This window comes from Aethalodelphis obliquidens, unplaced genomic scaffold, assembly GCF_003676395.1.
Source record: "Aethalodelphis obliquidens isolate GAN/ISIS:26980383/991018 unplaced genomic scaffold, ASM367639v1 scaffold113, whole genome shotgun sequence".
In the NCBI taxonomy this organism is placed as follows: domain Eukaryota; kingdom Metazoa; phylum Chordata; class Mammalia; order Artiodactyla; family Delphinidae; genus Aethalodelphis; species Aethalodelphis obliquidens.
In genome coordinates, this window is record NW_020838057.1 from 818,228 (window position 1) to 840,611 (window position 22,384).

General features: G+C 43.1%; 1 protein-coding gene across 1 annotated transcript; it reads left to right on the forward strand.

Moving 5' to 3' along the window:
- The first annotated feature begins 2,299 nt into the window (after window positions 1-2,299).
- Window positions 2,300-19,924, forward strand: LOC113615116 (zinc finger protein 256-like). Its single transcript, XM_027097185.1, has 3 exons — window positions 2,300-2,529; window positions 5,092-5,221; window positions 16,443-19,924. The coding sequence occupies exons 1-3, from the start codon at window positions 2,491-2,493 to the stop codon at window positions 19,268-19,270; spliced, it is 2,997 nt and encodes a 998-aa protein (XP_026952986.1). The 5' UTR covers window positions 2,300-2,490; the 3' UTR covers window positions 19,271-19,924.
- Window positions 19,925-22,384: the final 2,460 nt, after the last annotated feature.

A 22,384-nucleotide genomic window follows, 5' to 3' on the forward strand; every position in this document is an offset into this window, starting at 1 on the left:
GAGAAAAGCCCACGCGCAGCAACGAAGACCCAATGCAGCCAAATAAATAAATTTATTTTTAAAAATCCCGTTTTCCTTGGTAGTGGAGTGGTTAACAATCTGCCTGCCAATGCAGGGGACACGGGTTCGAGCCCTGGTCCAGGAAGATCCCACATGCCGCAGAGCAACTAAGCTGGTGTGCCACAACTACTGAGCTTGCGCTCTAGAGCCCGTGAGCCACAACTACTGAGGCTGTGTGTCACAACTACTGAGGCCTGTGAGCCTACAACCCATGCTCTGCAACAAGAGAAGCTACCACAATGAGAAGCCCACGCACAACAAAGAAGAGTAGCCCCCCAACTCACCACAACTGGAGAAAGCCCACGCACAGCAACGGAGACCCAACACAGCCAAAAATAAATAAATAAATTTATTTTTTAAAAAGTCCCATGATATTTCCCCAGAGCTATTTCTGACATTATATTTGAATAAATGTCTCAATACTATTTCTAATTTCCTGATATTTGCATTTCAAATTGTTTTTCTGAGATAATCTCAATTCCCCTTGCAGAGCTGTACCAGCAATCACTGGAGAATGATAATCACTTACCAGCAACAACATGAGATCATGGGGTTCAGATGTTCCCTTAGCAGATGAAACCAAGGGCAGTTATCAATTCATTCCCTGAAACTCTAACTTGCTTTATAAATAATATCCTGTAACCTACCTTCACTGACTCTTGCTTTAATTGTTTTTGCAAATTACATACCCTCCAAGCTTCACCTAGCTTAGACAATATATCACAAATCCTTACAGATAACATCTCTGAGGTATGGGTGGCTATGGTAACAGTTCCTTAAATTGTTATTCAGGAACATGCAGTTAGTCTTGTCCAGTTCAAACTGGTCAAGACCACCAACCATTCAACTGGGCCTGTGTGAGTGTCCACCCTTAGATCATGCTAATGCTACCATTTTCTGAATATGTTTCCCATGAAGAAGCATGTAGCTCAGATATGCCTGTGCAGAACACAGATTTCTTCACTTCTTTCTTGCCTACATTCCCTAGGCCTGAGACCACCCTCCTCCTCTAGGCCATAAATATCTCAACACCCTCCTGTTGGGGGGTGGATCTGAGACTAGTTCTCCTGACTCCTCCCTTTGATGCCACACGAATAAACACTTTTTCTGCTGCAAACCTCAACGTCTTGGCCTTTTACTTTCTGAATGGGGGCAAACAAACCTGGTTCGGTAACACAGACACGCTGTGACTCTGAAAGCTGCAGTCACTGACCCCAGCCAAAACAGCATTAGTTACATTGGTCTCCATCTGAGATAGATGTCAGTTTACTAAATGGAGTTGAGTATATTTAAGGATATACAGTAAGAAATATTATATGGATAAAAGTGTTCCTCAATGGGACTTCCCTGATGGTGCAGTGGTTAAGACTCCACGCTCCCAATGCAGGGGACCTGGGTTCAATCCCTGGTCAGGGAACTAGATCTCACATGCGTGCTGCAACTAAGAGTTCTCATGTCACAACTAAGGAACCCACACACTGAAACTAAAGAGCTGGTGAGCCGCAACTAAGAAGACTGTTTGCTGCAACTAAGACCTGGTGCAATCAAATAAATAAATAAATAAATAAAAAAGTGTTCCTCAATGGGTAGGACACAATTGCTAACTATATAGGCAAGGCAGAGTTTTCTGTGGGAACCAGAGGCAGAGATCATGTTTGTTTCAGGGTGGCCAAACACCCATCTTCTTTCTTCTCAGTCATGTCTCTGTACAGTCTTTTCCTTTGTTCCCAGCCAATCATAGTAGAATTTACAAAACTTACTAATGCCTCGGGCTACACGTATTTCAAGAGGAATAGCACAATGTCTCCAACTATAGGTGGACTATTTTATGTCTGAATTACTCTGTGGAATGATACAGCCATTTAGATAAGTAGATTTGGGAGCATCTCAATTTTATTCCCTGGTAGCAGGCTGACCTTCACGGAGTATGAAACTACGTCTTTCTCCTGCGTTCACAGCGAGTAAATCCATCTATGTAGGATGACCACTCTCAAGTACTCCCCAGAGTACCGCTTGGACCACTCTCTGGTGGTCAAGATGGAGAACACATTTCCGGGGCGGGGGTGGGGGGGGGGGGGGGAGGGGCTCTAGATCGCTAGGAACTACACTACCCAGAAGGTAGTGCGCCGAGTTGAGCCAATAAAAGGTCAAGATAAAGGCATTTCCGTGCGTGCGCATCTCATCAGGGTGGGACTTCCGGCGTCCTCTTCGTGGCGGCCATTTTTATTGCTTTCGTATCTGTTGTCGCTCCGGAACGCTGGGCCGGGACTTGGGTGACAGGGTTGAGAAGGTCCAAGAGGAGCCGCTGTCTCCGCTGCATAGAGGCCGGTCTGAAGTTCGGCGACGCCGCCGGGGGTGTCCCGGGCCTGCCGTGCCCGCGTCCACCTGCCTCTCCCGCCGCTACCGGCCCCGCTCTGCCACCAGACTCTGATGGCGTTGGCAGCGACGGCGCTGAGGACCCCGCCTCAGGTAAACGCTCATCCTCCGGGCCCTCACCGCCCTCACCCCACCAGACACTAAAGCCCCGAGTGCGGGGCGCCTGCTCACGTGCCCGCAGCCCAGGACGCGGTGTCCGGGATGGTGGGGCGTTCGTGGGTGGGTCTGTTTTTGATAGTGTGATGGCCGCGTGAGAGAGGGTGACAGGCGGAGGTACTGACAGGTGCAAAGGCTTGGAGGTTAGATTGAGCCGGGAGTATTGGGAAACCTGGGGTCCGTCTGATAGCTGCAGAGAAGTGTGTGGTAGCGTGACCCCTGTACTGGCTGGCGGAGAGGTTTTTTCTTCATTCTGAGGGACCTGGATGCCATGGAGGGTAGTGGACAGAAGAGGAATACAGTCTGTATTAGGGTTTCAAAAGTTTTCCAAAAACTGATTAAAGAGAGAACAAACTAGAATGGAGCTGAAAACGACAGTGAGGCACAAGGCGCTAGTAAGAAGCAGCATTGAGGACTGAGGCGCAGAAGCTAGTCACTTAGCCCGAGGTCACCGGAATCCAGGGCTGGACGGGGATACAGGGGAGGCCTGACCTCATCTGGAGCCCAGTCCTTGTTGCCTACCCCTCTTCGCAGGTTCTGAAGGATGAAAAGCACTTAGGAAACCTATACACGGAAGAGGAGGTTGTCCCAGTCACTCACTGTCCCTGACACCACCCAAATGGTGTCTGGGATTGTAGTGTCTTTAACGTCTTCCTTGCTTTTTTCCAAGCTCGTGGGTGTGGGGACCCTGGGGATACCTCAAGCCCAGTCCTGAGTGCAGGCCAAGGGTTACACGGAGGTATTGCTATTGCTGTCAGTCAATATAAACACGTGTGAAATGTTGTGACAGGACCAGATACTGACATGCACAAATGTTTGAAGGTATGACTATGCTGGAGATAGGGTACAGTCAGTTTCCATTTTATTAGGACCAAAGAGCTGAGTGTCAAGAATCAGGTCTGTAATTGTCAAGAATTTGGACGTCTGTTATGGAGATAATGAGAGGTTTGGATAAGCGGAAGGGGTTGATTCTTATGCAGGTCTTAGTGAGTTCCATTGCCTGCAAAGAAGAGAACAGACTGTATGAGTAACATAAGAGGCAGGGAGCTGCCAAGGAGGCATTTACTATAATCCAGATGAGTGTTGGACCAGGGTGGTGGCCACAGAGGTGGGAAAGAAGTTGGACTTTCCATCCATGTTTTAAGGAGAGTCAAGTAGATTTTTAGATGTTGCGGGTGAGGGAGAGAAAGGGAAGAGTCAGGGATGACCCCAGTGTTTCCGGTTTTAGGAGCTAATGGGATGAAAGCTCCATCAACTGAGATGGGAAAGTTATGGTAGGTTAATTTTACTTGGGAATATCAGATGTTTTGTTTTGGCCTTGTCAAGAGTCTGAGATGTTTCAGAGAAAGCGAGTGGAGGCAGCAGTTGGGTGTCTGGAAATCTGGGGAGGAAGGCGGCTCTTGTGTGGAACAGGGAGGAACTGTGGATCCCATTTATGTGGGGGAATGCAGGTCATCCTGGCAATGCTGTTCGCTGGTCTGAAAGAGGAGGGTGCATGATGAGTGTTTTCCCTGCTCCACACCTGATCAGGGTTGCTGAGCACACAAATGCAGGTGAAGGATAGAAGTGAACATGGTAACCATATGGAAGAGAATGGGTAACTGAATTGAAGAGAATGGTTTGACAGGCGACTAAAGCTTTTGTGAGATTAGTGGACATGAGATGGCTGTGGAGGCGTTGGAGTAATTGAAACAAGATGATGAGGCTAGGGCTCCTGCTAATTCACTAATGTACAGGTTCACCAGAATTTTGTGGTGAGGTTTGGTGTGGTGTGGTGTGGTGTGTTTGATCTTGATGGTGGGTAGGTCTGGGGCAAATATGGTCATTTGTGACAGTCACTGTGCCTGGAACGGACACTGTCAGGGCCAGGATTCCAAGGAAGGTTGAGGGAGAGAGGACAGTGATGGCCGCTGAGGGGACAGGGAGTGCAGCACAAAAGTGGAAGTGGGTCATGGGCGTCTGTAATCACATGTGCTTCTGGGTGGTTAAAATTGAAGCAAGGATCAATAAAAGTATGAAGGAGGCCTTCAAAGCAGTTTTCCCCACGTGCATAGTTGTGGGAGTGCAACTGTGGGGACTGAAGATGTGAGAGAGGTACAGTCTACAGAATGATGGGCACACTAAGAGGAAGTGCTAGCTCATGGCACCAGGGCCCTGTTATTGGGGACTGAAGGTTGAAGCTTGAACCCAAGTTTGGTTGTGTCTGTGAGTCACAGCCTAGAGACCCCAGGGGAATTGATTGACAGGATGGATGGGACCCTACAGGCCAGGACCAGAGCTTGGATGATATCTCTGTGCTGTCCTGTCCAGTGGTGTTGAGGGCTGAACACAGTGAATGAAGAGACCCTGAGGGATAGGTGGGCATCAGTGGCACTTAGGCCTGAAATTCCTGTTCGGTGGAGAGCTCTGGAAGAGGATGAAGGTGGGATAGGTTGTGATGAGATGGATTGTGGGAGCTTAGAGAGAGAATGTTCATAGCTCATTCTTTCTCTCTCATAGACGTGCAGTGTGACCTTTGAGGACATTGCTGTGTACTTCTCCTGGGAGGAATGGAGGCTCCTTGATGAGACTCAGAGACGCCTGTACCTCGATGTGATGCTGGAGAACTTTGCACTTATATCCTCACTGGGTAAGATTCAAAGCCTTCCCAGCGTCCTGGACTAGGCTCTATCCCACCTCACCCTCCTTTTCCCAGGGGGTGCTCTGTTCTTATACATGTGAACTGTGGGCACTACTTGCTTCCCAAGCTTTCCGTGTAGTTGCTGTGGTAGCTAGGACTGGGCTGTTTGCACTGCCCTCTACCTTCTCCTGCAATATCAACCCCGATACCTGCTGTATTGAATGCTCTTAGGAAAAGGATTCCAAGCCAGTAGTATTGCAGTGAGCTTAATGGATTCTACCTTACTTCCTTCTCTCTGTCTGGGTCAGTGTGTCTAGATCCTTTTCACCTCTGTGTCCAAGATTTGGTCCCTTCTTTTATTTACTTGTTTTTATTTTAATTTAATTTAATTATATATATATTTTTCTTCTCTTGGCTGAGCTGCATGGCTTGGGGGATCTTAGTTCCCCGACCAGAGATTGAACCAGGGCCACAGCAGTGAAAGCACCAAGTCCTGACCACTGGACCGCCAGGGAACTCCCTTGATCCCTTCATTTACCTAACATTTCTTTGTGCCTGCCTGTGCCAGGCATGCAGGCATTATCATGGTCATTACTTACCTGAACGATGAGCTACTTTTCAGTGTCCTACTGCAAGGTTTGTAGTGTTTATTTATTTATTTTTTTAATATACGTTTATCCAAAGTTTTTTTTTTAATTATTTATTTTGGCTGCACTGGGTCTTCAATGTGGCATGCGGGATATTTAGTTGCAGCATGCGGACTCTTAGTTGTGACATGCAGACTTATTATTTGCAGCATGTGTACTCTTAGTTGTTGCCTGCATGTGGAATCTAGTTCCCCGAGGGATTGAACCTGGGCCCCTTGCGTTGGGAGTGTGGAATCTTACCCACTGGACCACCAGGGAAGTCCTTGCAGTGTTGGTTTTTTGTTTTGTTTAATAAATTTATTTATTTATTTTTAGTTGCATTGGGTCATTGTTGCTGTGCACATTCTTTCTCTAGTTGCGGTGAGTGGGGGCTAATCTTTGTTGTGGTGTGCGGGCTTCTCATTGAGGTGGCTTTGTTGCAGAGCACAGGCTCTAGGCATGCAGGCTTCAGTAGTTGTGGCACGCGGGCTCAGTAGTTGTGGCTCATGGGCTTAGTTGCTCTGCGGCATTTGGGATCTTCCTGGACTAGGGCATGAACCTGTGTTCCCTGCATCGGCAGGCGGACTCTCAACCACTGCACCACCAGGGAAGCCCCTCATTTTGGTTTTGATTTGCATTTTCCTGATGATCAGTGAGATGATTAGTGAAGAGGAACTTTTTTTTTTTTTTTTTTTGCGGTACACGGGCCTCTCACTGTTGTGGCCTCTCCCGTTGCAGAGCACAGGCTGTGGACGCGTAGGCTCAGTGGCCATGGCTCATGGGCCCAGCCGCTCCACGACATGTGGGATGCCCCCAGACTGGGGCACGAACCCACGTCCCCCACATCAGCAGGCAGACCCTCAACCGCTGCACCACCAGGGAAACCCAGGAGGAACATTTTTTCATATACCTGTTAGCCATTTGTAGATCTTTGATAAAATGTCTGTTCAGCCATTTTATCTTTGATAAAATGTCCACTTTTTAATCAGATTGTTCTTTTCCTGTTGAGTTGTAGAGTACCTTATATATCAATGTTTTACATATTAAAATATAAATTTCACCAATGAAATCTATCTGGTCATGGCCTATTTTTTTTGTTGGAAGATTTGTTTACTGGTTCAGTTTCCTTACTTGTTATTGGTCTATTCAAATTTTCTGTTTCTTTATGATTCAGGATTGGTAGGTTGTATGTTTCTAGTCTGTTTCTTTTAGGTTATCTAATTTGTTGGTGTATAACAGTTCATAGTAGTCTTTTATGATCCTTTGTTTCTCTTTTATTTCTCTGTTAACTTATTTGAGTCTTCCATCTCAGAAGTCTAGAGAAAGGTTTGTCAGTTTTATTTATCTTTAAGCAAAACCAGTTCTTAGTATTGTTAATCTTTTTTTATTGTTTTTATAGTTTCTATTTCATTTATTTCTGCTCTGATCTTTCTTTTTTTTCTTTTTTGGCTGTGCCATGTGGCAGGCAGGGATCTTAGTTCCCCAACTAGTGAACGAACCTGGACCCCCTGCCGTGGAAGCATGGAATCCTAACCACTGGACTGCCAGGGAATTCCCCTCTGCTCTGATCTTTATTTTTTCCTTTGTTCTGCTAACTTTGGTCTTAATTTGTTCTTTTTCTAGTTCCTGGAGATGTAAAGTTTGGTTGTTTATTTAATGCTGGCATTTTTTGCTTTTAATCCTGGCATTTATTGCTCTAAACTTGATTTTTCTCTTAATGCTGGCATTTATTGCTCTAAACTTTTCTCTTAAAACTGCTTTTGCACATTGTATATGTTTTGTTTCTATTTTTGTTTTTCTCAAGGTACGTTTGATTTTCCTGTTGATTTTTTCCTTTGACTGATTGATTGGCCAGGAGCATATTGTTTAATGTTCACATATCTGAATTTTTAAGCTTTCCTCCTGTTGCTGGTTTCTAGTGTTATTCATTGTGTTAGGAAAAGTTACTTGATATGGTTTGAGTCTTCTGAAACTTGTTAAGACTTGCTTGACATAGCATATAATCTATCCTAGAGAATATTCTATATGCACTTGAGAAGAGTGTATATTCTGCTGTAATAGGATGGAATGTTCTGTATACATCTGTTACATTCATTTGGACTAAAGTGTTGTCCAATTCAAAGATACGCTTACTTTCTATCTGGATATCCACCTGTGTTGAAAGGGGGATATTTAAGTTCCCTATTAACACATTATTGACTGGGAGATTTTTTCAGAAACTAATGCCTGTGGCCGGCAATTTGTTAGTTTGAGTAAATATCAACAACTTTTTTAGCACTTAATGTATTTATTTGAAACTTTGTACATGTCATACTAAAGCATTCTAATACTTTGTTAGAGTGTGATAGGCAGTATAGCAGGAATCTCTGTGCAGGGGAACAGAACATCTATTACAAATACACCGTTTCACTGTGCTTTCCCCTGGAAGAGCAGACTCTATACTTTCTGGAGGCATTTTTTTTTTTTAAGCCCTGTGGGTATTATTTCCTCTAGAATATGTTCTTTTATTTTACCTGGTAGTCAACAAGGTGGATCTTTGTGGGGAGGCTCTTTTATTTTTTTATTTTTAAAATATTTATTTATTATTTTATTTATTTTGTCTGCGCCTGGTCTTAGTTACTGCATGCGGGATCTTTTAGTTGTGGCACACGGGCTTCTTGTTGCAGTACGGTGGACTTCTTAGTTGTGACATGCAGACTGTTAGTTGTGGCATGAATGTGGGATCTAGTTCCCCAACCAGGGATCGAACCTGGGCCCCCTGCATTGGGAGTGTGGAGTCTAACCCACTGGACCACCAGGGAAATCTCTTGGGGGGCTCTTTTAGAAACGCCACGGGAAGGATCAGGTGTGGGACTACCACTGCATTCACCGGAATGATCAGTTACCCATTCTCTAGCTACTGCTGACAAAAACTGCTTATGGGACTTCCCTGGTGGCGCGATGGTTAAGAATCTGCTTGCAAGGGCTTCCCTGGTGGCGCAGTGGTTGAGAGTCTGCCTGCCGATGCAGGGGACACGGGTTCATGCCCCGGTCTGGGAAGATCCCACATGCCGTGGAGCAGCTGGGCCCGTGAGCCATGGCTGCTGAGCCTGCGCATCCGGAGCCTGTGCTCTGCAACCAGAGAAGCCACAGCAGTGAGAGGCCCGCGTACCGCAAAAAAAAAAAAAAAAAAAAAGAATCTGCCTGCAAATGCAGGGGACATGTGTTCAATCCCTGGTCCAGGAAGATCCCACGTGCAGTGGAGCAACTAAGCCCATGAGCCACAACTACCGAGCCCGCATGCCTAGAGCCCGTGCTCCACAAGAGAAGCCACCTCAGTGAGAAGGCCACACACCACAACAAAGTGTAGCCCCTGCTTGCCACAACTAGAGAAAGCATGAGCATAGCAACGAAGACCCAATGCAGCCAAAAATAAATAAATAGATGAATAAATTTATTTAAAAAATTGCTTGTAAGTCATTTTATTCTGTGCATTAAGGCTGCAATAAATTTTAAATACATTGAATAAACTGCAGTTACTCAACTAGAAACCCACTTTCTTATATCATTTTCGAGTTTTCCAGAGGATATTGAAGTTTGCCAGTTATTGATCAGAACGATCAACTCCTTTCATATATTTATTATACTCTAACATATTATTGGGCTTAGTTATCTGATGGCCAGTCTTTCTGTCTTCCTTTACTGTAGATGCTATGGAGGTGTAATGAATAGTTGTCACCATGCAGACTAGCCTCTTGTCTTTCCATATAAGAAGAATCATTTCTCCTTTCTGTAAGAATGTCATTTCTACCCTCTGTAGATGTTTAGATTTCTCCTTTAATTGGTTTGGTAGACCATGATTCTCTCTTATAGTCCTACAAACTCTGGTTTTATTTTTCAACATTACAGATGTGGACAGGCTGTTGTAATAATTGTCTTGGTAAATATGGTGCCATGAACCAAGGTTGTAGGACCAACAATATTGTTTCTTGCAGTTTCTTTCCTTCACCCATGTAAACATCACGGTTGCATGTATATCCAGTTTCACTTTCGTTAAGCATCCTGACCAAAATTCCATATTTTGTAAATTTTCCAGGATTATAGGTTTTGAATCTGAGTTGTCCTCTCCACTTTATCATTGCCTCATCAAGTGATAGCTCTTGTTTGGGTGTATAGATTGATTGAGATTTTGGTAGAAAATAAGCCAAAAGAGGTTTAATTTTTGAAATTCTGTCTGTAGGAAGTGGAGTTTCTGAGTTATCGTTAAAGTGAAGAAATGTCATTATTTGTTTGAACCTTCTTCTCATCCTAATCTTTGATAAGTGTTTCAAGTAAGGGATCAGTCAACCAATATTCTTTCCACTGTGACTTTCTTATTTGTCTCATCAAAATTATTAACCCAAGAGGCTTCTTCATATCACTGTTGGTTACATTAGTCCATTTTAAAGCCTTATCATACTTTTTATATGATTTTTCATTCTGTTGGTGATATAAGTTTGTTTGAGAAGTGACCAACTCGAAAAAGTCGTTACCAAAAATTAATTCTGTTATTTCACTAACACTTGGCGGGTTATTACATTCAATAGTTACACCTGACACACTATAAAGTCTTCTAATTTTTGTGAAATGTTGTCTTCAATCCACTCTTACATAGAAGCAAAGGAGCATTCTTGAGTTCCATTTTCACTTTCCACAGTAGAGTCATTCACTACGGTTTTTTGTCTTTTTGTTGGTCTAATATTCACATCGTCTGAATCAGAACTATATTCTGAAGAACTGTCGTCTTCTGAGACACTAGTATATATGTCGCTCAGACAGAGAAAGTATCTGCATAAAATTCACCAAAAAATTCTTCATCACTCAATTTTGCAATGCATCATTTTTGAAAATTTTACGGTGATAAACTTGCGTTTAATGTACACGAGGTTGGAACAAAAACCTAATGGAGGAAAATGTGAGAGATAATGATAATTATAAGTTGTATAATGAACCCTTGATCAATTTTAAGTTCTAACAACTTCACACGGTGATGTTAATTGTGTCACTCTCTAAAAACGTATTGATACGTCTCCGGTCAATAACATTTGAGTAACAAAAGATGTATTAATGCATTTCTAGTCAGAAATGTGTTAATATTCTTTTGCTGGGACTTTCCTGGCAGTCCAGTGGTTAAGACTCTGTGCTTCTACTGCAGGGGGCACAGGTTTGGTGCCTGGTTGGGGAACTAGGATCCTGCATGCCATGCGGCGTGGCCAAAAAAATAAAAAAATTCCTGCCTTCAGATCTGGTCATATTTGCTTAATTTTTAATATATGATACGTATATATATAGTTAAATTGTTACATTCTCCTGGTGAATCAATTTCTTTATCATTACGTAATGAACATTGTCTCTTGTGATAGTTTTTTTTTTAAGAGTGATCTTTATTTGTTTTTTAAAAATTAATTTATTTTTGGCTGCATTGGGTCTTTGTTGCTGCACGTGGGCTTTCTCTAGTTGCGGTGAGCAGGGTCTACTCTTCATTGTGTTGTGTGGGCTTCTCATTTCAGTGGCTTCTCTTGTTGCAGAGCACGGGCTCTAGGCATGTAGGCTTCAGTAATTGTGGCACGCAGGCTCAGTAGTTATGGCTCACCATAGAGTGCAGGCTCAGTAGTTGTAGTGCACAGGCTTAGTTGCTCCATAGCATGTGGGATTTTCCCAGACCAGGGCTTGAACCCATGTCCCCTGCATTGGCAGGCAGATTCTTAACCACTGCACCACCGGGGAAGTCCCTCTTGTGATAGTTTTTGATTTAAAGTCTATTTGTCTCACTTAAGTATATCTTACTCTGTTCTCTTCTGAGTTCTGTTTGCGTGGAATATCTCTTTCAATTCCTTCACCTTCAGCCTGTGTGTGTCCTTAAGGCTGAAGTTACTCTATTGTAGGCAGCATATAGTTGAGGTCTTTTTTTTTTTTTCTGTTCAGTCACTGTATGTCATTTAATTGGAGAATATTTTTAGGACCTACTGTTGCCATCTTATTATTGTATGGCTGTTTTGTAGTTTCTTTCTTCTTCTCTTGCTGTCTTCCTTTGTGACTTGATGATTTTCTGTGGTAATACACTTTTTTTTTTTTTTAAGTACCAACTCCTTTTTTTTTAGAATTTATTTTTGGCTACATTGGGTCTTTGTTGCTGGGCGTGGGCTTTTCTCTAGTTGTGGCGAATGGGGGTTACTCTTCGTTGGTGGTGTACGGGCTTCTCACTGCAGTGGCTTCTCTTGTTGCAGAGCTCAGGCTCTAGGCACGTGGGCTTCAGTAGTTGTGGCATGTGGGCTCAGTAGTTGTGGCACGTGGGCTCAGTAGTTGTGGCTTGTGGGTTCTAGAGCGCAGGGTCAGCAGTTGTGGCACACGGGCTTAGTTGCTCTGTGGCATGTGGGATCTTCCCAGACCGGGGGTCAAACCCGTGTTCCCTGCATTGGCAGGCAGATTTTTAACCACTGCACCACCAGGGAAGTCCCTGTGGTAATATACTTTTATTCCTTTCTCATTGTCTTTTGTGTCTAGTATAGGGTTTTGCTTTGGGGTTACCATAAGGCTTATATAAAACATAGCATTCTATTTTTTGCTGATAACAATGTAACTTCAATCTCATACAAAAAATCTACTCTTATACTTCCCCCATACATGCATTTTATGTTTTTGATGTCACAATTTACATGTTTTTATACTGTGTATTGGGTAACCATCAACAAGTTATTGTGGGTATAGTTGTTTTTAATACTCTTGTTTTTTATCCTTTGTAGTTGAGTTGAGTGATTAACACAGTTTTACAGTATTAGAGTATTCTGAATTTGACCATATACTTATCTTTACCTGTGTGTTTTATATTTTCATATGATTTCATGCTAGTAGTTAGCATACTCTTTTTTCTTTTTTCTTTTTTTGGCTGTGCTGGGTCTTAGTTGCAACATGCAGGATCTTCTATCTTTGTTGCACTATGCGGGATCTAGTTTCCTGCCCAGGGATGGAGCCCAGGCCCCCTGCATTTGGAGCACGGAGTCTTAGCCACTGGACCACCAGGGAAGTCCCTAGTTAGCATACTTTTATTTCAGCTAAAAGAATTCTTTAGTCTTTCGCATTTCTGGTGAGGTACTCAAGTGGTGATGAACTTCCCCAGTTTGTTTGTCTGAGAAAGTCTTTCTTCCTTATTACTGAAGAATAGTATTGCTGGTTAAGTATTCTTGGTTTGCAATTTTTTCCCCCACCCCAGTATCTAGAACATATCATCTCACTCTCATTGTATGCAGTGTTTCAGCTAAGAAAACCACTTTATGGGGTTTCCCTTGTATGAGGGGTTTCTTTTTTCTTACAGCTTTTAAAATTATCTTTATCATTACTTTTTGAGTTTTATATTGATGTGTCTTGGTGAAGTCGTCTGTGGATTGAATCTGTTTGGGGACTTCTGAGCATCATGTACCTGAATGTCCACTTTTCCCAGATTTGGAAAGTTTTCGTCCATTATTTCTTTAAATAAATTTTCTGCCCCTTCCTCTCTCTCTACTCCTTCTAGGGCTCACATTATGCAAATATTGTTTTGTTTCACAATGTCCCATAATTCATGTAGACTTTTTAAAATTCTTTTTAGTTGTTTTGTCTTTTTTCTCCTTTGATTGGATAATTTCAAAGACCTACCTTCAGTTTCATATTCATTGTTTTGATTGATCAAGTTAGCTATTGATACGCTACCGTGTTTTTCGTTTTGTTCATCATACTCTTCACCATAATTTCTGTTTGGTTCTTTTTCATATTTTCTGTCTCTGTTTGAAACTTTATTTAGTTTGCATATTGTTTTCCTTATTTTGTTGGATTGTCTGTCTGTGTTTTCTAGTAGCTCATTGAGCTTCATTAAAACAATTATTGTGAGAGACTTCCCTGGTGGTCCAGTGGTTAAGACTCTGTGCTTCCACTGCTGGGGGCATGCGTTCGATCCCTGGTCAGGGAACTAAGATCCCGCATGTTTCATGACGTGGCCAAAAAGAAAAAAAACAATTATTGTGAATTTCTTGTCTGACAGTTTATAGATCTCCCTTTCTTTGGGGCAACTGATAAATTATTATGTTCCTTTGGGGGGTGTCATATTTCCTTGATTATTTTGTGTGTGTTTCATGTAGCCTTGCTTTGATGTTAATACATTTAATGGAGCAGTCATTTCTTTCAGACTTTATGTAAGGTTTTGGTGGGGAAGATCTTCACCTTTTTGTGGGTGTTAGTATGCCAGCTTGATGGGTAGTTGCTGTTCCGACTACAAGGCCCAGGGGCTTAGAGTCTGTCCAGCTCTGTCAACTGAGATCAGTCTCAGCAAAGACTGCAGGGGTCCTCAATAGCTAAAGTTGTCAGTATCCACAGTAGTAGAGAAGACTGCTGGGGATCTCCTGATCTCTTTCTCCCAAGGGAAATGTTTTGACTGAGGGGCTCCCTCTTGATGGTAAGTCCGGCTCTTGGTTGGGGGGTGGTGCTTCATGGTGGTGATGGCATTGGTGTCTGATGTGTGGGCACTGTGGAGCAGATATAGATCTGGATTCTAGGGTGTGATAAATGCAGAGCAGTAGCAGTTCTAGGGTCCCAGACACTGAACAGCCTGCAGCAGTGTTGACTTTTCTTTGTGAGATGCAGTCGCACACTGAGCAGTGATGGAGCCTTGACTGGAGTCTAGGTGCACACAGAAGTGTCTGGGGTCTGAGGAACTAACTCACCTATAGTGGCCATGAATCTCGTGCCTGAGACGGGCATTCAGGTGACAGCTGTGGAGTCAGGTTATGGAATATGGGCATCAGTTTCACAGTTGGGGCTCTGGGGTTTAGGGTGTGTGCAGGATTTATGGGGGTGGCAGCCATGATTTTGAAATAGAGCAATAGCTACTTTTGGAGGAACAGGTGGGATTCAGCATATTATTCTCTTGCAGGTCCCCCATGGTCATGGCTATTAGTTACCTTATTGAAAGAGCTGCCAGTACCCTCTGCAGAGCAGGGAGCTGGTGTCCACACCTATAAACACTTGCTCTTCTCTGCCGTGCAGACAGTGGGATCTGCGGCTATATAGGGGCCTGTTGAGGTTCTCCGAAGCAAAGGCTACTGGGGTCCTTTGCAGAGCAGGGCATTGGGGAATGTGATGGAAGCCACCATTTGGCTGATACACATAGTTCCCACCATTCATCTTATTTCCTATCCATCTCCACATGTCTGTTAAGCTGATGTCCCCAGCGATCCTTTTTTTTAAAAAAATATGTATTTATTTTTGGTTGCGTTGGGTCTTTGTTGCTGCACGTGGGTCTTCTTTACTTGTGTCGAGAAGCGCTACTCTTCCTTGCAGTGTGTGGGCGTCTCATTGGTGACTTCTCTTGTGGAGCATGGGCTCTAGGTGCATGGGCTTCAGTAGTTGTGGCACTTGGGCTCAGTAGTTGTGGCTCACAGGCTCTAGAGCTCAGGCTTAGTAGTTACGGTGCACAGGCTTAGTTGCTCCATGGCATGTGGGACCTTCCTGGACCAGGGCTTGAACCCATGTCCGTGTATTGGCAAGCAGATTCTTAACCACTACACAACCAGGGAAGCCCCCCAGCAATCACTTTTGTGTGGTTATTCTACTTTTCAATTTCCATTGTGTTGCTGCAGTGTCTTAATTGGATTTCTGAGTCCTCCAAGGGTCAATTTTGTTTGCAGTTAGCTGTCTGTTTTTTGTTGGTGGTAAAGGCTGGTGTCCTCTGCTGTTACACTGATATCACTTCTAGATTGGTTTTCTGTGTCTGTTATGTGCTGAGTTGCTCTGTGACAGTAGAAGTCATTCATCTGTCCTGTTTTTACCTTAGGATTTGTATCCTGCATGTACCATGTAGTTGCTTAACTAGGGCTTACAGATGTGCCAGGATGGATATGACTCCAGTCATGGCATGGTGGGCTCAGAGGGGGCCTGGTCCTGGTGAATGGCAGCTGAGTAGAGTATGACATCAGGCTGTTTTCAGATCATACCAGGAATCTATCTTTGTTCAACCAGGGTTTAGGTGCCATTTGCAGTGGCTATACCTTACTTCTATATTTCCTTTTCCACTGTTAACACTTGCCTGACTTGTCAGTTCTACTACTTGTAATTCCTACGGTGACTTCCAGCCCAGGGATAATTTCTACCTCTCTGGACTCCACATCTCCCATTTTTCTCACCACTCTTTCTGTAGTACTCACCAACATTGGTTGTGCTGTGATATGTTCACATTTCCCTAAATTGACTTTGAATAGCAGCTAATATGTTGCTGTGGGATTTTGATGGGCTTAGATGCACGTTTCTACCATCTCACATCAGCAGCAGAAAAATCCTGCAAGAAGCCGTTGGGAAAGAAATGAGTTGTAGACCCTGCCTCTCTTCCTTGTGTCACACTCTGTGTTTTGTTTCCTTCCCCTGGTGAGGTCTCCACTATTCTGTGATCTTGAGGCTCAGTAATGCAAAACAGTCGGCTGTTCTTTCAACTGAATTCCAACTTCTGTATCTTGAAAAGCATCTCATAGACTAATACCTAGATGAGACAGATGGACATCTGTGATGAACTTGACCCTTCCCTATAGTCGACATGTACTTGACCAGCATTTCTTTCTGTTCAGGTTGCTGCTGTGGAGCAGAGGATGCAGAGGCACCTTTTGAACAGATCACTTCTCTAGGAGTGTCACAGGCTAGGACTCCCAAGGCAGATTTGTCTTTCCAGAAGACACACCCCTGTGAGATGTGTGGTCCAGTCTTGAGAAATGTTTTCCACTTGGCTGAGTGCCGGGAAACACAACACAGCCAGAAACTTTTGAGGTGTGGAGCATGTGCAAAACGATTTTATTTTAGTGCAAACTTTCAGCAGCACCAGGAGCAGTACATGGAAAAGAAAACCCTCAGAAGCAGTGTGGATGAGGCCTGGTTTGTGAAGAGCTGCAGATTCCATGTGTCACAGAAGCCATTGTGTTGTCGGGAGTTTGAAAAGGACTTCCCAACCATCGTGGGACATCTACAGCAACAGGACACTCATACTGTGGAGAAGCCAAACACAATCAGCCAGTGTGGGTCAACTTCACAAGGCAGGAAAAGCCGTCACACCTGGGTAGAATGCAAGAAAGCCCTCAGCCCCAAACACACACTTGTTCAGGACCATGGTGTCCACAGTGGAAGACAGTGTTTTGTGTGCAGTGAATGTGGGAAGGCATACAAGTACAAATCCTCATTTGTTCTGCACCAGAGAATCCACACTGGAAAAAAGCTTCATGTATGTGGTGAATGTGGAAAATCTTTTAGGCAAAGCTCAACCCTCTGTCAACATCTAAGACTTCATACTGGGGCAAGGCAGTACAAGTGCAGCAAATGTGGGAAATCCTTAAGCCACAAATCTGTCCTCATTTATCCCCATTCATGGCACAGTGGAGAAAGCAGTTATGTGTGCAGTGAATGCTCAAAATCTTTTAGCCATAGCTCAGTGTTCTTTCCACATAGGAGATTTCAAATTGGAGAAAGGCCTTATAAGTGTACTGACTGTGTGAAATCTTTTACTTCTATGTCTGCACTCAGTTATCATCAGAGATCTCACACAGGAGAACGACCTTATGTGTGCAGTGATTGTGGGAAATCTTTTATCTCTAGTTCTGACCTCCGTTACCATCAGAGAGTTCATTCTGGAGAAAGGCCTCATGAGTGCAGTGAATGTGGGAAATCTTTTATCACTCGTACTGCCCTCCGTTATCATCACAGAGTTCACACTGGAGAAAGACCTTATGAGTGTAGTGAATGTGGGAAGTCCTTTACCCGAAAAAACAACCTAATTATACACCTGAGAGTGCACTCAGGAGAAAGGCCTTATGAGTGTAGTGAATGTGGGAAATCTTTTACCTTTAGCTCCAGCCTTCGTTATCATCACAGAGTACACACTGGAGAAAGACCTTATGAGTGCAGTGAATGTGGGAAATCTTTTAACAATAGGTGGACACTCATTCGACACCGGAGAATTCACACAGGAGAAAAGCCTTATGTGTGCAATAAATGTGGGAAATCTTTTTCTTGTAGCTCCACCCTCCAGTATCATGAACGAGGTCACCTTGGGGAAAGGCCTTATGGGTGTGATGAATGTGGAAAGTCTTTTACCACTAGCTCTGCCCTCCGTTATCATCAGAGAATTCACACAGGAGAAAGGCCTTATGAGTGCAGTGAATGTGGGAAATCTTTTATCTCTAGGTCTGACCTCCAATATCATCAGAGAGTTCATTCTGGAGAAAGGCCTTATGAGTGTAGTGAATGTGGGAAATCCTTTATCCGAAGGAATAACCTCCTTTTACACCAGAGAGTTCACACAGGAGAACGGCCTTACAACTGTAGTGAATGTGGGAAATCTTTTAACAATAGGTGGACACTCATTCAACACCAGAGAGTTCACACAGGAGAAAAGCCTTATGTGTGCAGTGAATGTGGGAAATCCTTTACCTCCAGCTCCACCCTCTGTTATCATCAGAGAGTTCATGCAGGAAAAAGGCCTTATGAATGCAGCGAATGTGGGAAATCTTTTACCTCTAGTTCTACCCTCCGTTATCATCAGAGAGTTCACACAGGAGAAAGGCCTTATGAATGCAGTGAATGTGGGAAATCTTTTACTTTTAGTGCCAGTCTCCGTTATCATCACAGAGTGCACAGTGGAGAAAGGCCTTATGAGTGCAGTGAATGTGGGAAATCCTTTAAGGATAGATCACAATTCAATAAACACCGGAGAGCTCACACTGGAGAAAGACCTTATGAGTGTGGTGAATGTGGGAAATCTTTTAGCCAAAAATCTTCCCTCTCAACGCACCAGAAAATTCATAATAGAGAACGGTCTTATGAGTGTAGTGCATGTGGGAAGTCTTTTACCTCTATTTCTGGCCTTGGTTATCATCAGAGAGTTCACAGGGGAGAAAAGCCTTATCAGTGTAGTGAGTGTGGGAAATCTTTTACCAATAGCTCCATACTGATTCGACACCAGAGAGTTCACACAGGAGAAAGACCTTATGTGTGCAGTGAGTGTGGGAAATCTTTTACTAGTAGTGCCACACTCTCTTATCATCAGAGAGTTCATGCAGGCAAAAGGCCTTATGAGTGCAGCAAATGTGGGAAATCTTTTACTTCTAGTTCCACCCTTCGTTATCATCAGAGAGTTCACGCAGGAGATAGGCCTTATGAGTGCAGTGAGTGTGGGAAATCCTTTATCTCTAGCTCTAAACTCCGCTACCATCAGAGAGTTCACACGGGAGAAAGGCCTTATGTGTGCAGTGAGTGTGGGAAATCCTTTAGGGATAGTTCCCAATTTAGTCAACACCAGAGAGGTCACACTGGAGAAAGGCCATATGAGTGTAGAGAATGTGGGAAATTTTTTATGCGAAAATCTACCCTTTCTCAACATCAGAGAGTTCACACTAGAGAAAGGCCTTAGATGTACTGGGGATGTGCAGTTTTCTTGTTCATTGTAAGGATTCCAGAGGAAACTGAGGAGCCATATGTCTGAATTAACTCTCAGACATTTGAGCATGCACAGTGGGGAGATTTTCCCATAAGTTTCAGTTATGTGGGAAGCGTGGGACTATGTTGCACTCTCTAACCTGTCCAGGGCTCTTCCCAGATTTATGTCACTTCCATCTCTGGGGTCAAGGCCATTTCACCTCCACCACCTGGTAGGTTCACACAGTGTGCATCAGTCACCAACCCAGTGTGTTCAGGGAAGCTGACCTCTGTCCTGCAATGTATTGGCCAAGTTAGGAGTCACCTGAATATTTATGGCATCAGCTTTCACTCCTCCCTGACTTATCTTGGACATGGACCTGGTCAGTATTGGCCCAGAAGATACCAAAAGTTTAGCTGGCAGCTAGCAGAGAATGACAACACAGGGATGTGTTGGTCTCACATGATAATAGTAAATTTTTCCAGCTTCCAAATCATGAACTGGGTAACTGCCTGCTGCAGATTGCTTTGGCTTGTACAATAATCAAGGCCTTACAAGCTCTTTACACTCTCTTTAATCTTGGAAGTTCTGTTTACTCTGCAGGTAGTTTATACACAGGTTTTTACTGTGTAAGCATAAAGGGGAGAACAACTTTTAGGGGTCTCAAAATTTCTGTGTCTGAGGAGGGATGGTATGATGGCAGACAGTAGCTTGCCAGTTTTGCCCAAATTTGCATTGCTGCCCACTGCCTCCTAGGAAAGACCACAGGGATTTCTGGTTTTCATATGAAGCTTGGAGGCTTTGTGTTTTAGGAGTCTCCAAGATGTCCCTGAGAAGTGGCAGCTGTGAGAATCTCAAGAGCTTTGAAAGCAGAATGAATTTTTTTTTTTTTCGGTATGCAGGCCTCTCACTGTTGTGGCCTCTCCCATTGTGGAGCACAGGCTCCAGACGTGCAGGCTCAGCAGCCATGGCTCACGGGCCCAGCCGCTCCGCGGCATGTGGGATCTTCCCAGACCAGGGCACGAACCCGCATCCCCTGCATCGGCAGGTGGACTCTCAACCACTGCGCCACCAGGGAAGCCCCAGAATGAATTTTTTCCCTTCCTCAAAGGAGAGGTCACAGGACATTTCAGCACTGTTGAGAGATTATCTTCCCCAGGTCTACAGAGAGCCATATTCCCTGATGGCCACAATTTATTGGCCTAGTGTCACTGGTTCTAAGATCATTGGGTCCAGGGGAAACCATAATTGGTACAGAAACTGGTTTACTAGGGAGGGGAAGAGGCCGCAGCCTACTAGTGTGTCAATGTAAAAATGACTGTGGAGAATCAGTTTGTACACAAATCTCAGTACTTCCAGGTATGTTTATCTTGTATAGCTGAAGTCATCAGAGAAAATAAAAATAATTGAAAGGTTTTGTGGATTCCTTTAGCCTCTGTAATATTCACCTCAAGGCCATTACTGCATGGGCAGGAAGAAAGAGAAAAAAGGGGATCTAGTCCACAGATGTGGCTCTTGTGACCCAGACAGCATTCCTGTTTGACTTCAGGTGGAAATGTTCTTTATTGCTCACCATATTTGCTGCCACTGAGGCAAGACTGCCGCCCCAACCCCCTGGGGCATAAGGATAGAAATGATGGAGTCAGTATAAGGTTGCCAAACCTATTTTCTGAAAGGACTGGGACATAGAGATCTTTAAATCTCGAGCTATGTTTTAAAGCTTTACTAAGGTATAATTTACATGTGTGAATACAGATATATTTAAAGTGTACAATTTGATAAGTTTTGACATAGGTGTGAACTTCTGAGACCATCATCATAGTCCTAATAGTGACCATATCTGTCATGGTATATTTACCTCATTCCTATTATAATCTCCTTGCCTTTCTCACCTCTCCAAGTAACCATTGATTTACTTTCCTTACAGTAGATACCTTGCATTTTCTTGAATTTATATTATTGGAATCATTTGTTGTTTACCATATTTTTTTGTTTTCCTTTATGTATCATAATTACTTTGAGATTCATCAGTGGTATATAGTGCTTTTGGTTTTTGTTTTTGGCTGAGTAATATTTTTCAATATGCGATGGTTAGTTTATCCATTCTCTTTATGGGCATTTGGTTTGTTTCTAAATTTTGACTTCTGAAAATAAAGCTAGTATAAAAATTGTGTTCTTTATATGAATATATGAAGAATATATATGTTTCTTTTATCTTTTGTCAGTAACTTAGAATATAATGTGTGAGTCACAACTGTTTTTTACTTTTTTTTTTTTTTGGCTGTGCTGGGTTTTTGTTGTGGCAAGTGGGCTCTTCATTGTGGCCTGTGAGGTTAGTAGCCCTGCGGCATGTGGGATTTCAGTTCCCTAACCAGGGATCGATTCCCTGTCCCCTACATTGGAAGGCAGATTCTTAACCACTGGAACACCAAGGAAGTCCCACAACTGTTTTACTTTTGAAGAAACTAACATATTGTGATCTAAAATGATTGTACCTTTTGCATCTTACCAGCAATGTATGAGAATTCCATTTCTTCCATATTCTACTGAATACTTGGTTTATCATTTGTGTTAGTTTTAGCCTTTTAACTGAGTTTTTAGAGTTACCTCACTTTTGAGTTTCCATAAGGATTCATGATGAGCATTTTTTCAGATATTCATTTGCTGTGTATCTTTGTTAAAATATTTGCTGAAATCTTTTTCTTTATTGACCCTTAGCTATCTTCCTTTAACAAATAGGACAATGAAACAACAAAGATGTATGTTGGAATTTCACTCATTTTAAAATACTTTTAATATTTTTAAAAAGTGATTTTGCTTTATGGAGTAACTTTACTGGCAGAATTTTCTCACTTGAAAAAAATCTGCAGTATTCATAATGCAGTGGATACTTAGATATACCATTTTAAATTTAATCTGCATTTTTAACATATTCTCTATATTCTTAAGTTCAGTCACTGAAGAATACAATAAAGCCTTGCTTTATAGTGCTTACACATTTTCCTGGTTTATATCATCGTGGAAGTTGGTGGGTTGGAGCAGATGGGGACAAGATTTACTTTATCTATCTATCTATCTATCTATCTATCTATCTATCTATCTATCTAT

What these genes read in the sequence shown, in the direction of transcription:
- LOC113615116 (XM_027097185.1), top strand. Translation starts at nt 2,491, where the DNA reads ATGGCGTTGGCAGCGACGGCGCTGAGGACCCCGCCTCAG. An exon ending in CGCTGAGGACCCCGCCTCAG is followed by an intron (nt 2,530 to 5,091) that starts GTAAACGCTCAT and finishes TCTCTCTCATAG; the next exon opens with ACGTGCAGTGTGACCTTTGA. An exon ending in TGCACTTATATCCTCACTGG is followed by an intron (nt 5,222 to 16,442) that starts GTAAGATTCAAA and finishes CTTTCTGTTCAG; the next exon opens with GTTGCTGCTGTGGAGCAGAG.